The sequence below is a fragment of the Silene latifolia genome, chromosome 8 (assembly GCF_048544455.1).
Source record: "Silene latifolia isolate original U9 population chromosome 8, ASM4854445v1, whole genome shotgun sequence".
NCBI classification, from domain to species: Eukaryota; Viridiplantae; Streptophyta; class Magnoliopsida; order Caryophyllales; family Caryophyllaceae; genus Silene; species Silene latifolia.
In genome coordinates, this window is record NC_133533.1 from 10873496 (window position 1) to 10888951 (window position 15456).

Sequence of the window (15456 nt, forward strand, 5' to 3'; positions counted from 1 at the left end):
CAAAAGTAGTACCCATCTCATCAAACGGGGCTTGGACTCCTTCTTGTTCACCAAATGCCTTTAAGCGGCATGATCCGTGAAGATGATGACCTTGGCTCCAAGAATATAAGGTCGAAATTTCTCTAAGGAAAACACCACCGCAAGAAATTCTTTCTCGGTAGTTGTATAGTTTCTTTGAGCCTCATTCATCATTGTCGACGCATATTGAATAACCGCGCCAAGGGCATAATTATTTGCGTCCGACATTATCTCAAACGGTTCATTCCAATTGGGAGGTTGGATTATAGGTTCCGAAATAAGCTTCTCCTTAAGCATATCAAAAGCTCCCTTGCATTCTTCACTCATGATAAATTCACAATCCTTTTGAAGTAGCTTGCATAGAGGAGCGACAATCTTGGAGAAATCCTTAATGAAACGCCGGTAGAACCCGGCATGACCTAGGAAAGATCTCACTTCACGCACGTTAGTAGGATAAGGCAAGGTCCGAATGGTATCCACCTTGGCCTTATCAACCTCAATCCCCCTAGAGGAGATCACATGTCCCAAAACTATTCCTTCATCAACCATGAAATGACATTTCTCATGGTTGAGAACGAGGTTGGTTTCAATACATCTTTGCAAAACCCAAGTGAGATGACTCAAACAATCCTCAAAAGATTGGCCATGGACGGTAAAATCGTCCATGAACACTTCAATAAAGTCCGCAACATGATCCGAAAAGATACTCATCATGCACCTTTGGAACGTTCCCGGAGCATTACAAAGACCGAAAGGCATCTTTCTATAGGCAAACGTTCCAAAGGGACATGTGAAGGTTGTTTTTGTTTGGTCCTCGGGTGCAATTGGGATTTGAAAATAACCCGAGTAGCCATCCAAAAAGCAATAAAAAGCTTTTCCCGCTAACCTTTCCAACATTTGATCCATGAAGGGAAGCGGGAAGTGATCTTTTCGGGTCACGGCATTGAGCCTACGGTAGTCGATACATACCCGCCACCCATTTTGAACTCGAGTGGGGGGTTAAAACACCTTCATGATTCTCGACTACCGTTAGCCCAGATTTCTTTGGGACAACTTGGGTTGGACTAACCCATTGACTATCGGAGACAGGATAGATCATACCTACATGAAGGAGTTTGAGTACCTCTTTATTCACCACATCCATCATTGGAGGGTTCAAACGCCTTTGTGGTTGTCGAACGGGCTTTGCTTCATCTTCAAGAAGAATCCGATGCATGCATAGAGTGGGACTAATGCCTTTGATGTCGGCCATTGTCCACCCAATTGCTTCCTTGTGTTGCTTAAGAACTCGGATGAGAGCCTCTTCTTGCTCCTTAGTAAGCTTGCTTGAAATAATTACCGGTAAAGTTTCTTCATTTCCTGGAAATGCATACTTCAAGTGGCTTGGTAAGGGCTTCAATTCAACAATAGGAGGCTTGACAATAGAGGGAACGAGTTTCTCTTTTGGTAGCTCTTCTAACAATTTGGAAGAAAGGAAGAAAAAATATTGGACAGGAGCAAACTCGCACGGTGCGAGTTCTGGGACTGGGAAACTCGCACGGTGCGAGTTCCCTGCTGATACCCGTCGTTGTGAGTACCAAAAATAAGATTTATAATTCCTATTAAAACTAACCTAGGCTAGTGGTAACAGGGTCGAACCACAAGGAGGCGAAAGTAATTAATAGCTGTCTAATTCTAGTCTAAGGTAACAGATAAGTGGGGGTTTGATTTGGATTGGTCTACAGCTAAAGGCAATAAAAGACAATAAACTAAATAGACGGATAAAACAGATAAAAGAAGGGTACCAGGATGGTCGGCTCACTATAATTTCGGCGGCAGCGAACTAAGTCGGTCTAAATCAAACACATGAGGCGGGAAAAACAAGAGGTCCTCTCGGTCCACTCTTAACAAATAGCATCTTTCGATCTCGCTATAAGTCCCTAATATCACTAATACTAACTTTCGTTCTGAAAAGTGACTAACAGTCTAAACTTTACCTATCTTTCGATCTCAGCTTAGTTTAGTCATTTTAATTGGTGATCTAACAACTGTCCCTATCTTTCGATCTAATGGGTCAGTCATATATTAAGCATTTAACTGGTCCCATGCATTTGATTCGTCAAATACAACTTTTAAATCAATTAAAACGAAGGTAAACCTCACGTGGTCAGTCGATCGACCGAGTAGGGTGGTCGATCGACCAACACGCGATTCAGGCCAATTTAATTCTACGCCGCCTAAACTATAGATTCCCTACATCCTAGCACGAGGTAATTAGCTACTCATGGCTATGACGAAAATAACAATAATATTGACGATATAGATTACTGAATTCATGCTTAAAACAGTTGAACGAACAATTAACATAAAGCGGTAAATTGGTTTCGGGAAACTAACTAGCAATTCTCTCCTACAAACGATAATAAAGAGAACTAAATTAAGAGCAGAAGAATACCGAAATTGCAGAGCAAGAATCAGAAACCGAATGAAGATAAATTGTATAAAATTTCGAACCCTAATTATTTGATAAAGAACTGTATGCTAAACTTGAATAATTATTAGATGTAACTAGATGATTATTCTCAAAACCTAAGTTACGTTATATAGGAATATACGTAACACTTATTATCAAAACCTAAACACAATGGGCTTTGGAAAACTCGTTCTATATCTTCACGTCTGAGTAGCGGCTTGGTCGATCGACTAAGCATGGCGGTCGATCGACTGAATAGCAGTGTACAGTAGTTTATGGAACCCGAGGGTTGGTCGATCGACTAAAAGGAGCGGTCGATCGACTGCTTTAGCTGGTACTCGACTTCTAATTTCTCGTGGACTTGTCTTTTGGGCCTCGAAATGCACACCAAGCTCGTTCCTTAAGTGAATACTTCACGTCAAATGCAATGCAGGATACTCGGGGACGGATTTAGCTCAATTTCCGCTGAATTCTTCACATTTCTGCAATAATGTACAAAAACACGAAAGTAGACGGAAATAGGGGAAATGGTAGCTTAAACTACACAAATGAGCTCTGAAATGCGTGGAAAATAGGATGTAAAACATCATATAAAAGACACGCATCAAACTTCCCCAAACCAAACCCTTGCTTGTCCCCAAGCAAGAACTAGACTCGATCTATTGACCTAATGGAACGAGTTCAATCTCAGAGCGAATTGCAAACTGTAAAGCCTAAACCATTTTAATGCAATAACCAACAATCAATTAGAAATGTGAATCATGCAAACGAGTTATAAAGTCGTCAAAACTGCTGAACCGTCAACTATAGAGACTTATCAAATCGGACTCTCACGGGTCGCTCATATCACATATAAGCATAGGTGAATATATAAGAGGGTAGAAAGAATTTATTTTGTAGAGACTCTCACCTAAACTACGACCTATAAGAACATGCCTGCAATAAAATATGAAAGTAATCTCTATAACCGTACATATGCATTCCAACCAACAAATGACCATGACACATGCCGAGGTATATATGGGATATGTGAGGTAATGGGCAAGAAGAGGCAAAACATTTATGGAAAAGTGGAGGTACAGGTGATCAAGCTAGTACCAAAACGGAACCATGCGGCAACATCCACTTCTTGCTCATAATCAATCGAAATGGTGCTAAAGCAAGCACAAAACTCACAATCTCCAAAATAAAAGTAATCAACCAACTCCCCATAAGATACTAATGCAACATGGGAGCAAAAATCGCCATACGATAAAGGCTTGAATTATGCGAATTGATTTCTTTCTCGGATCCCAGTCGATCGACCAGAAATGGCAGTCGATCGACTGCTTTGAACAGTACAGAACTCTTTTTTTTCTTGTCGAATCATTTTTCTTCCTTTTTTCTTTTCAACTTTTCAATTCTTTTCCTCCTTCATTCTTTTTATCCAACAAAATCTCAATAAGAGCAAATGCCACCAAAAACGAAGTAACAATCCCAAAACTAGACTACTAGCTTGACAAGGGTAGGCTAAGTGTAGGATGTAGTAATGGGACAAAAGGCTGTTTTTGGCAGTGTGGAGCTTATGGGCATAATAAGAAAAGGGAAACCTCTACCACATGTGTCAACAAACCACAAACCGAATGCATACAGGTATTAAGCAGATTAAGTTCATATTTATGCACATTAAGGAAACATGTCTCATAAGGAGTACTACTCACAATCCTAGATGAACTGGTCATGAATGTCACCAGTTATAAGCTCTAAAACTCAGAAATATGATGTAGTTTGCCAAAAATCTAAGTCAAGTCTCAAGTTCAGCAAATAATTTAACGAAAACTCGTAGACTATGCATATATGATTCTACTAATAACATGTCAATTAAGCACGACTTAGGCAAAAACAGATGCAAATGCGATGTCATCATGGAAATACTATCATTCCGACTCGACCTATATGCTAAAATAAACGTGCATTTTTTTGAAAATTTTGAAATTTTTCAATTTTTTTTGGAATTTTGTGTATATATAAGAAATGAGATAAACAATGCAAAACAGAAATGTAAACGTGAATGCAAGCAAATGATATGCGACGCAAAACCCTTCCCCAAACCGAATCGCACAATGTCCCCATTGTGCAAAATCATTTAATGAAGAAAAGAGAAATGGGAATTTGCGAGAAAATAAACAAATACGACATGAAGTGGAAATCAGGAACTCACAAGACTTTAAGCGCAGCAAAGGAAACCTCCCCAAACCAGCGTGAGCCAGGAGGTTTCAGTAGCCAGCAGTGCTACTAATAAGTACCTGAAAAGACAAACAAAGTACCACGCATAAAATCGAGAAAGCAATAATGAAGCGATATTTATGTGCACAATTGAGAAAATTAGAAGAAATAAATAATGACGGAAGATAAAGTGGAGTAGAAAACTCCCTCAATTCCGCAAATCAACCAAACACAGCAGGGGAGAGGTCGGGAATAGGTATAGCAGTGCAGGGCGGTCGATCGACCATATAGCCCAGTCGATTGACCAGAGCGAAAGGAACAGTAGCTCCTGAGAACTGTAGGCCAGTCGATCGACCATAAGGGTCAGTCGATCGACTGAAAATACTGCTGTAACTTCTTATTTCTTCGTATTTGCTCAATTATTTGAGCACATGAGGTCTAAAAACCTGCAATTGCACAATAATACGCGCCCAAAATTGCGCAAAACCCAAAGTAAAGTCTAAAGCGATTAAAAATCCTAAGCAATAAAAATAAATGCGAAGTCTCGCGCACACAAAAGCAATAAAAAATGTCTAAAAGCAATAAAATGTTTGTAAAGCATAGGATCAACTAGTAGTTGATCAAGAACGACCATGGTATAGCCCACTTCGTCGGCTTCTGGCTACAAGAGGTGGCCTCAACGGTGCTCATCTTCTCAGCTGCACCCTTCTTAGCTTCCACGTCCGTAGAACTCAACGGATCAACATGTCGGACATCTTCCCACTCAATGACCTCTTCGAACTCGTCAGAATCCAAATCAGACTCTGTTGCTTTGACCGGCTCGTCATCAACTTCCTCATCAGTGCCATAGCTAAGGTAACTAAGACCACCTCGTGAAATGATTGGCTCCTTCACAGCTGGAGCTACATGCGGCTCTTCCTTCCCCAAACCAGCTCCTGCAATATCAGAAATAGACGAATCTTCCTCTAATTTGCTCCCAGTCTGGGGCGGAGGTGTCACAACAGGAGTAGAAATAGAGACAGGCATATCAGGAAGTATAAAATAAGATTTCTTTTCAGAAACCGTATTACAAGTTACAGGCCACATGGGGTCATTCTTCTTAGTAGGTTGGGCAAAAACAATGGAATGCTTCCCTACTTTAAAGGTCAACGTACCCGAACCAACATCTATGACTGCACCAGCAGTGTGCAGGAATGGTCTACCCAAAATAATGGGAATGTGGGCATCTTCGGGCATATCGAGCACCACGAAGTCAACAGGGAAGAAGAACTTCCCTATTTGCACGGGGATGTCCTCTAAGACTCCTATTGGCTGGACCGCAGATCGGTCAGCCATCTGTACTGCCATGTCGGTCACTGCAAACCTAGTCAACTTTAGCTTCCTAGCTAGACTTAAGGGCATTACACTAATACTGGCTCCTAGGTCACATAAGGCTTTCTCAATAGGAAAGGTGCCAATATTACACGGGACTGAAAAACTACCCGGGTCTTCTAGCTTAAGGGGTGCAGTATGAGACAAATAAGAGCATGACTCTTCAGTTAATGTGGCAGTATGCACAGTTTCAAGTGACGTTTTCTTAGATAAGAGTTGTTTCATGAATTTAGTATAAGCAGGCACTTGATTTACTAACTCAAGGAAAGGAACTTGTACATTCAAGCTACGAATAACTTTTTCAAATTTATTGAAAGATACTTGTTCCTTCGTCGGCACTAGTCTTTCTGGATAAGGGGCTGTAAGACGTAACTTGGCCCTCTCCTCTAAATCTCGCATGCCGGCATCGGTGGACTTAGGTTGGAAGTCCACCACCTTCTCCTTGTTGAAGCTTGAACCCTCTTCAGACCGTCTCAAATGTGAGACATTAACCAACATTGGGTCGTGCCGGAGCAAGATCGACCCATCAAAGACTCGGGTCTTGCCCCAATATTTTCGGGACTGTCGTACCCCGAAACAAGTGATCCCTCAAGTTATTGGGCATCAGAGGACGAAAAGGTTCACTATCAGCAGCGATCTCAGTCGATCGACCAGTGATGTCGGTCGATCGACTGACTTGTACAGGAACAGTAGCTTCTGGTTGTCGCACTTCAGTCGATCGACCGGGTATGTCAGTCGATCGACTGATATACCTGGTAGACGCCTTTTTCTTTCCACCTTTCGTTCCAGCTTTGTTTTGACTCGGTTCCGGCTTATCTTTTTCAGGGGCATCCTCAATCATAGCAGGCCCCTCCAGGGTAGACCCGCTCCTCAAAGTGATGGCATTAAGGGTCTACTTTTGGTCAGTTTGAGTCGGTAAGTGTCCCGGAGCTCGAGTGGTATTCTTGATAGCCAATTGAGCAATTTGGCTCTCTAGCAGTTTCATTCTGGCCTCTCTAGCTTGGGACTCCTTTTGCAGCAAGTTCTTCAACTCAGTAAAATCAGAACTTTGGGTTTGTTGCTGCTGCTGAGGAACATACGGAGGCTTTTGGTACTGTTGTTGCTGTGAGGGGGCACATAAGGTTGCTGCTGCTGCTCTGGAGGTTGAGTCGGATTCAGGACATTCTGGCTACTCCACCTAAAGTTGGGATGGACATTCGGCTCATAGTACGTGTTTGTCTGCCTATAATGTTGAAAGGCATCACAAGACTCGAAGGGACTAGGACAATTTTCTGAAACATGTCCCTCAGCTCCACATCTTCTACAGACGAAAGGACCGTCTGAAACAGCATTAACATGATACATCCCTCCTTTTGAAGCTCCTCCCAACTCATATTTGTCAAACCTTGCAGTGAGAGCTTCTAGTGCAGCTACAGAAGAAGATTCAGCAGCTCTCCTTTGATTACCTCTGGAATTCCCATATTCACTTTATGGGTGGCTAAGTCATCAATGATCTTCCACCCCTTGGTCTCTCCCATATTCTCAGCAAATCGGCTATTGGTGCAAAGATCCAAAATAGCCCTCGATCGTCATACTGACCCGTTATAGAACTGATTGCAAAGACTCCAATTTTTCGAACCCATTGTGCGGAATGGTTCGCACCAGCTTCTTGAAACGGACCCATGCTTCATGAAAGTTCTCATCAGGTCCCTGTTTAAAGCTCGTGATCTGAGCTCTAATGGCATTCGTCTTGAGCGTAGAAGTATTTCTTGTAGAATGCCAAGGCCAAAGAATTCCAGTCGGTGATCCCATGAGCGGCTCGATCCGGATCTCGTACCACTCCCTTGCAAAGCATCGCGGAGTGAGAATATAAACATAGTCTCCTTTATCTGGTCCTGGGTCACACCGGTCGGCGGGGGTATAGAGCAGCAATAATCAATAAATATCTCCATGTGCTTGGCTGCATCTTCATTTGCAGCTCCCCCGAACTGGTTTCTCTCAACCAAGTTGATATAGGAAGGCTTCGGTTCGAATTTCCTATCAGCTCCAGGTAATTCGAACCCCTTGTATAGATTTGCAGCTGTCGGCTCAGAATGACTCGCTATAGTTGCTTCTTCAGCCATGACTGGAATTTCTGGAGAAGTGACTATCTCAGCTGAAGAAGTAGAGACTGGAGATGAGGGTGGATCCTCCTCGAACAGCTCGTTCTCGTAAAAGCTAGAATGATAACCAGACTCTTCCTCTAACTGTTGGTCTTGAAACAATCTCCTCTTTGCGCGCAAGGTTCTCTCAATCTCTGGATTGAATGGTAGTAGTTCTCCACCCTGTGACCTGCGCATAAGAAGAAACTACAGGAAGAATGTAAGAAGAGTTTAAGGAACAGAAGTCCCTTAAACTAAGAAAAGACTAAAAAAAAAACAACTAAAAATTAGAACAATTGCCTTCCCCGGCAACGGCGCCAAAATTTTGATACCCGTCGTTGTGAGTAACAAAAATAAGATTTATAATCCCTATTAAAACTAACCTAGGCTAGTGGTAACAGGGTCGAACCACAAGGAGGCGAAAGTAATTAATAGCTGTCTAATTCTAGTCTAAGGTAACAGATAAGTGGGGGTTTGATTTGGATTGGTCTACAGCTAAAGGCAATAAAAGACAATAAACTAAATAGACGGATAAAACAGATAAAAGAAGGGTACCAGGATGGTCGGCTCACTATAATTTCAGCGGCAGCGAACTAATTCGGTCTAAATCAAACACATGAGGCGGAAAAAACAAGAGGTCCTCTCGGTCCACTCTTAACAAATAGCATCTTTCGATCTCGCTATAAGTCCCTAATATCACTAATACTAACTTTCGTTCTGAAAAGTGACTAACAGTCTAAACTTTACCTATCTTTCGATCTCAGCTTAGTTTAGTCATTTTAATTGGTGATCTAACAACTGTCCCTATCTTTCGATCTAATGGGTCAGTCATATATTAAGCATTTAACTGGTCCCATGCATTCGATTCGTCAAATACAACTTTTAAATCAATTAAAACGAAGGTAAACCTCACGTGGTCAGTCGATCGACCGAGTAGGGTGGTCGATCGACCAACACGCGATTCAGGCCAATTTAATTCTACGCCGCCTAAACTATAGATTCCCTACATCCTAGCACGAGGTAATTAACTACTCATGGCTATGACGAAAATAACAATAATATTGACGATATAGATTACTGAATTCATGCTTAAAACAGTTGAACGAACAATTAACATAAAGCGGTAAATTGGTTTCGGGAAACTAACTAGCAATTCTCTCCTACAAACGATAATAAAGAGAACTAAATTAAGAGCAGAAGAATACCGAAATTGCAGAGCAAGAATCAGAAACCGAATGAAGATAAATTGTATAAAATTTCGAACCCTAATTATTTGATAAAGAACTGTATGCTAAACTTGAATAATTATTAGATGTAACTGGATGATTATTCTCAAAACCTAAGTTACGTTATATAGGAATATACGTAACACTTATTATCAAAACCTAAACACAATGGGCTTTGGAAAACTCGTTCTATATCTTCACGTCTGAGTAGCGGCTTGGTCGATCGACTAAGCATGGCGGTCGATCGACTGAATAGCAGTGTACAGTAGTTTATGGAACCCGAGGGTTGGTCGATCGACTAAAAGGAGCGGTTGATCGACTGCTTTAGCTGGTACTCGACTTCTAATTTCTCGTGGACTTGTCTTTTGGGCCTCGAAATGCACACCAAGCTCGTTCCTTAAGTGAATACTTCACGTCAAATGCAATGCAGGATACTCGGGGACGGATTTAGCTCAATTTCCGCTGAATTCTTCACATTTCTGCAATAATGTACAAAAACACGAAAGTAGACGGAAATAGGGGAAATGGTAGCTTAAACTACACAAATGAGCTCTGAAATGCGTGGAAAATAGGATGTAAAACATCATATAAAAGACACGCATCACCTGCTGTTTTCCGGATTTCTTCCTTTTCTTCCCATTATTCCATTGGGGGATTTTCCTCTAGGTCCTTGATTGTTTCCTGCAAATTACAAGACAAATCATACCCCGTATCCTCTCCAACCAATCCATTAGTCAAAACAACATTTAATGCATCAACTTTGCACAATTCATACACGGTTTGCACAATTGGTTCAAAAATTTCAAGAATACACAAAGATGAAGTCTCGGATGGGTATTTCATAGCCTCATGTATGCTATACTCAATATTTTCCCCCTCAAATTCCATTGAGAGGCGTCCATTAGATACATCAATCTTGGTGTTGGAAGTTCTCATGAAAGGCCTTCCCAACAAAATGGGAGTGGAGCCTTTCTCGGGTTCCATTTCAATCACATAGAAGTCGGCGGGGAAAAGCATTTCCCCCACCTTCACCAAGACATCTTCCACAATTCCCTTAGGATAGATATTGGACCTATCGGCCAAAAAAATGACCGTACGAGTCGGTTTCAAAGGCCCTAACTTGAGTGACTCATAAAGGTAATTGGGCAAGACATTAATGGATGCACCTAAATCAAGCATAGCATGTTGACAATCCAAGTCACCAATTTTGCAAGAGATGGTGAACATGCCCGGATCACTACATTTTTGTGGCAAACGTTTTTGAAAAATTGCCGACACATGTTCACTAGCCCTTACCTTTTTCATGCTTTTTGCCTTGTTGGACCTCTTAGTAGTGCACAACTCTTTTAAAAACTTTGCATGCTTGGGTACACTACTAAGGAGGTCAAGAAGAGGAATATTTACCTCCACTTTACGAAAGATATCGTAAAGGCTTGAAGTTTTTTTGTCAATTATTCTTGTATCATTCAAAGCACTTGGAAATGGAGCTTGTGGCTCATATTCCGGAAGAGGTTCATAGATCCTCACTTGTTGAGGTGTAGATGCTCCCCCTTGTTCCACTACCACTTCAATTTCATCTTCAACCACATCCTCCACTTCATGAACAATAAGAAGTGGTCTTGTCTTCTTAGGACCCTTGGGTGCCTCTACCAACTCTCTACCATTCCTCAAAGAGACCGCTTTTGCTTGTTCTTTGGTGGGTGGAGGAATGGTGTGAGAAGGGAGGCTCCCTCCTTGAGTGGGTTGAGAATTGAGTGTAGTGAGGATTTGACCAACTTGGGTCTCAAGGTTAACAAACCTAGAGTCGGTGAGTCGGTTTTGTTGAAGCACGGCGGTTTGAAATTCCTTGGTATTTTGTTGCATTGCCATTTGATTCATGGTAAGTGTTTTCATCATCTCTTCCAAGGAATTTTGGGATTGGTTTTGATTTTGATTTGGCTTTTGAAATGAAGAGTTTGAAGCCCCTTTTTGATTTTGATTTTGGTTTTGATTTTGGTTTTGATTTTGGTTTCCACCCCAACCCATATTTGGATGAGATTTCCACCCTTCATTGTAAGTGTTGGAATAGGGGTCAAACTTCCTAAACCCAATAGCCTTCACCGCTTCAATTGCCTCCTCCGTTTGCAAAGATGGACACCCATCGGTGGGATGAGTTGGGTCATTACAAAGACCACAAAATTTCACATGAGAAGCACTCCCACCTCCTTTTGTAAGTTCCTTGACCAAATTGGTAATAAAATCAACTTTCTCCTCCATATGGTTGGAGCTTTGCCTTGAAGAGAATGTTCAACTTGTCTTCTTAATTCTCCTCCCAAAATTTCTAGAGCTTCCTACCAATCTTTTAATCAACTCATTTGCTTCTTGGACCGACATATATTCAATCCCTCCACAAGTGGCGGCTTTAATCATCCTAGCATCATCCTCAAGTAGACCACCACAAAAGTTCAAGAGAAGGTCGTGGTCGGTATACCCATGGTATGGGCAACTACCAAGAAGTTGTTTAAACCTCTCCCAATACTCATACAAGTTCTCCCCATCCATTTGTTCAACATTACTTATTTCTTTCTTCAATTGAGATGAGAGACTAGCGGGAAAATACTTTTCTAAGAAAGCCTTCTTCATTTGATTCCAAGTGGTGATGCTCCCGGTAGGGAGATAATAAAGCCAATCGTTTGCCGCGTCCTTGAGTGAAAAAGGGAAGGCCCTTAGTTGAAGTTGCTCATCGGTAACCCCATTAGGCTTCATGCTTGAGCAAACCACATGAAATTTGTTTAGATGCTTGTTGGGATCTTCCGTGCTAAGTCCATGGAATTGGAGCAATTGGTGAATGAGCCCGGACTTCAATTCAAAGGTGGCATTTTCCGCCAAGGCCGGAAAGGAGATACACAAGGGCACTTGTGTAAGATCCGGGGCGGTAAGTTCTTTGATGGTTTTAGGCTTTGGTGGATTCTCTCTCTCACCATGTCCTTGTGGTTGTTCGTCCTCACGATCACCCATGATGATTTGAATGGGTATGGGTTGGGATTCAAAGGAAAGGGTGTTCTCTTCTTCTTGGTCTTGTTGAGAAACGGGGTTAACTTCTTCAATAACCGGGGTGTCTCTTCTAATACCTCCTCCTATCCAAGCAAGTGATCTTTGAATTTCCGGATTGAATGGAAAAAGTGGTTCACTTGAATTCCTAGTATTGACCATAAACAACTCTACACAAGAGCACACAATCAAAAAGTTCACACAAGTGATGAACAAGACACTATCAACAAGAAACAAAGATTAACTAACACAGCTATACTAAAAATACCAATAAAAACACTAGCAAAACCGTTACCTTCCCCGGCAACGGCGCCAAAATTTGACAAGCCTAAAATGTCGCAATAAAGGACGGCCAAATTAACAATTTATATACCACTAAACACACTAATTAACACTAATTATAAACTAGTAAAATAGTAAGCAAGGGATCGAACCCAAGAGAAGATGGGTTTTGCAATAGTGAAATTAAAAGAGCAATTAGAACAATTGTGACAACAATAACAACAAATATGTAAAGGGGGGGGGGGGGGGGTTTGGTTGAGTTTTTCAAGGACAATTAAAAGAAATTCAAACAAGAGTATGAGGCAAGCAATCAAACAAGTGAGTTTTAAGATGAAAATTAATCAATTTTAAGAGACTTAAACCGACCCAAAGTTAGGCACTTTAGTTGACAAAACCCCTCAATCAATCCTTCTAATCAATATTATTGTCCTATTAGTGAGATTAAATCTCCAAATTCCCTTAATTAGAAGTCAATCACAAGGAAATCACACTTAATGATTGGCCCAACTTATCAACTCCTCTAGTGGAAATCACACACATAGATTAATTAACAAGAAGATGAAGCAATAAGAATCTAATAGGTGGAATTACTCACAATGAAATCACAATTAATGAGCAATTACAACTTAATCTCTCTAATGTTAATTAAACCAAGAAGAAATCACATTCATTAGTCTAATAACAAGTTGTTTCAACATGGGATTACAAGGAAATCACACTTAATAAACCCAACAACAATAAATTAAGGAACTTGGAAAGATTATGTAACAAGGAAATCACACTTAATCACAATAATCTAACAAGGATTCCAAAATTAAGCAATTAAACACAAGAGATTAAGAACAATAATAATAATTAAGGAAAGATTAGGGAGTCTTACAACCAAAGATTAAGTCTTTGAGTCGGATTAAGAAAAGGAGATTTTTTTTTGGTTAAATGTGGGCTTTTCATTAATAATCTTAAAATGAAGTCATTACAATGCATTTCATCAAACTACTTCTTGGTACATCAATACCAACACAAACTAAATTACATAAATGCCTAAATGGAGAAGCCACGTTTTATCAAAGATACCCTACCTTTGCTTTGGGAGCATTTCTTGAATTCGTGATCTAATGAGCCCTGTGACTTCCAAGATCAGACGATCTCAGGCCTAGTTAATCTCGCTTCCATTCTGCAACGATTCCTTTCCATCCAAAGATAGTACCAACAAGCCATCTTTACCATATGACAAACTTTAATCTGCATTGTTGAACTAGCATGAGGAACTCCAGCCAGCCCAACCCGTAACCAATTCTCCATACCATTCAGAATTCTGCTACTGTACTCACACAAACCAAACAAGTGAGCATGAGTCTCCACATCCTTTTCACAAAGAACACAATGCCTAGAATCTTCCACTCCTATGGAAAACAATTTCTCCCTTGTATTCAAAGCTTCATGATGAATGAGCCAACCAATAAAGGAGTGTTTAGGCACACACCAAGTATCCCACACTTCCTGATACCATCGCATGCGGGGGTGCAGTCCTGCATGACCAATGATAACCCGAGCTTATGGAATAACCATTAGGATCAGCAACCCAACAGTTATTCTGATAACCAGTATGCATAATGTCTCTAACCTTGCATATGTTAAGAAAAGGAGATTAGTTCTCCATGCTTAGATCTAAACCCAATTCAAAAAGACGAAAATATTCCCAAATTACAACTTGATTAATTAAAGTGAGCAAAAGATCTCTTAACCTACTTGCAAACATCCTATTTATAGTCTAACGTAACCTAATAATTATGGGCTTAACAAAGGAGAGGCCCGTAATACAAAACGCCATCAAACCCAGAAATTTCGCACCGTGCGAGTTCTGGTGTCTGGAAACTCGCACGGTGCGAGTTTGGTCCTGGAACGCGTCTTTCTTTCGTGCTTTACTTGATCCTTTGGAAGGCTTTTTTGTGGTATTTCTTCAATGCTTGTTCTTGGCTCTTCCTTGGACACTTCTCTCTATCTCTTGACTTCTTAATCTTCACTTGAAACCATGCTAAATGGTGAAGCACATGGAATTGGCTCAATAACGTCAAAATCGTCTAAAACCGTCACCAAGTGTTACCAAATGAGCTTAAAATGGTGCCAAAACTATGTAGAAATAGGAGCCCATCATGCCCCCAGATCAGTCACAATTAGTCTCGTAAGTTGTACCGTTACACAACCCACATGATTGATCAGTGTTTCGCAGAAGCATCACCATCATTGTTGTTAAACTCCCGATCCGGATCATAGGATCTTACGATTCTACGATCCAAAAAGTGGATACTGATCCCGGACCTAGGTAGGATCTTAATTTTGTAGAATCTTACGATTCAATTTGTCTCAAATTTTTTTAAAGTATAATCTTAACCCGATCATACGACTCGATCCTACAATATTAACATTCCAATTTTTTCAGTTACTAAAATTTTATATATGAATTTTAAAATAGAAAATTACTATAAACGGGAAAGTTTGTAAACACATGCTAAGATAATAGTGTGATTAAACTTTAAACACGAGATTTTAACATATTTTGATAACTCAATTATGTAGTTTAGTAATTTGTAGGATCATACGATTCTACGATCCGATCCTATCGATTCGGTCTCAGTCGGCTCATCTATTCAAAGTAGGATCCCGATCCTAACAACATTGATCACCATAGCACCGACCTTCAACATCAATTGGTGATTCGGGAGTCCGACACATTTTATACTGTTGAGGAATT

General features: G+C 40.7%; 2 protein-coding genes across 2 annotated transcripts; both read right to left on the reverse strand.

Moving 5' to 3' along the window:
* Positions 1-60: 60 nt before the first annotated feature.
* LOC141594650 (uncharacterized) lies at positions 61-11261 on the reverse strand. The gene is made up of 4 exons (XM_074414654.1): positions 10099-11261; positions 8256-8356; positions 1027-1569; positions 61-689 (listed from the first exon to the last, which is right to left on the reverse strand). The coding sequence occupies exons 1-4, from the start codon at positions 11259-11261 to the stop codon at positions 61-63; spliced, it is 2436 nt and encodes an 811-aa protein (XP_074270755.1).
* A 2580-nt stretch (positions 11262-13841) lies between these two features.
* On the reverse strand, positions 13842-14949 carry LOC141594651 (uncharacterized). The gene is made up of 2 exons (XM_074414655.1): positions 14898-14949; positions 13842-14233 (listed from the first exon to the last, which is right to left on the reverse strand). The coding sequence occupies exons 1-2, from the start codon at positions 14947-14949 to the stop codon at positions 13842-13844; spliced, it is 444 nt and encodes a 147-aa protein (XP_074270756.1).
* Between the last annotated feature and the right edge of the window lie 507 nt (positions 14950-15456).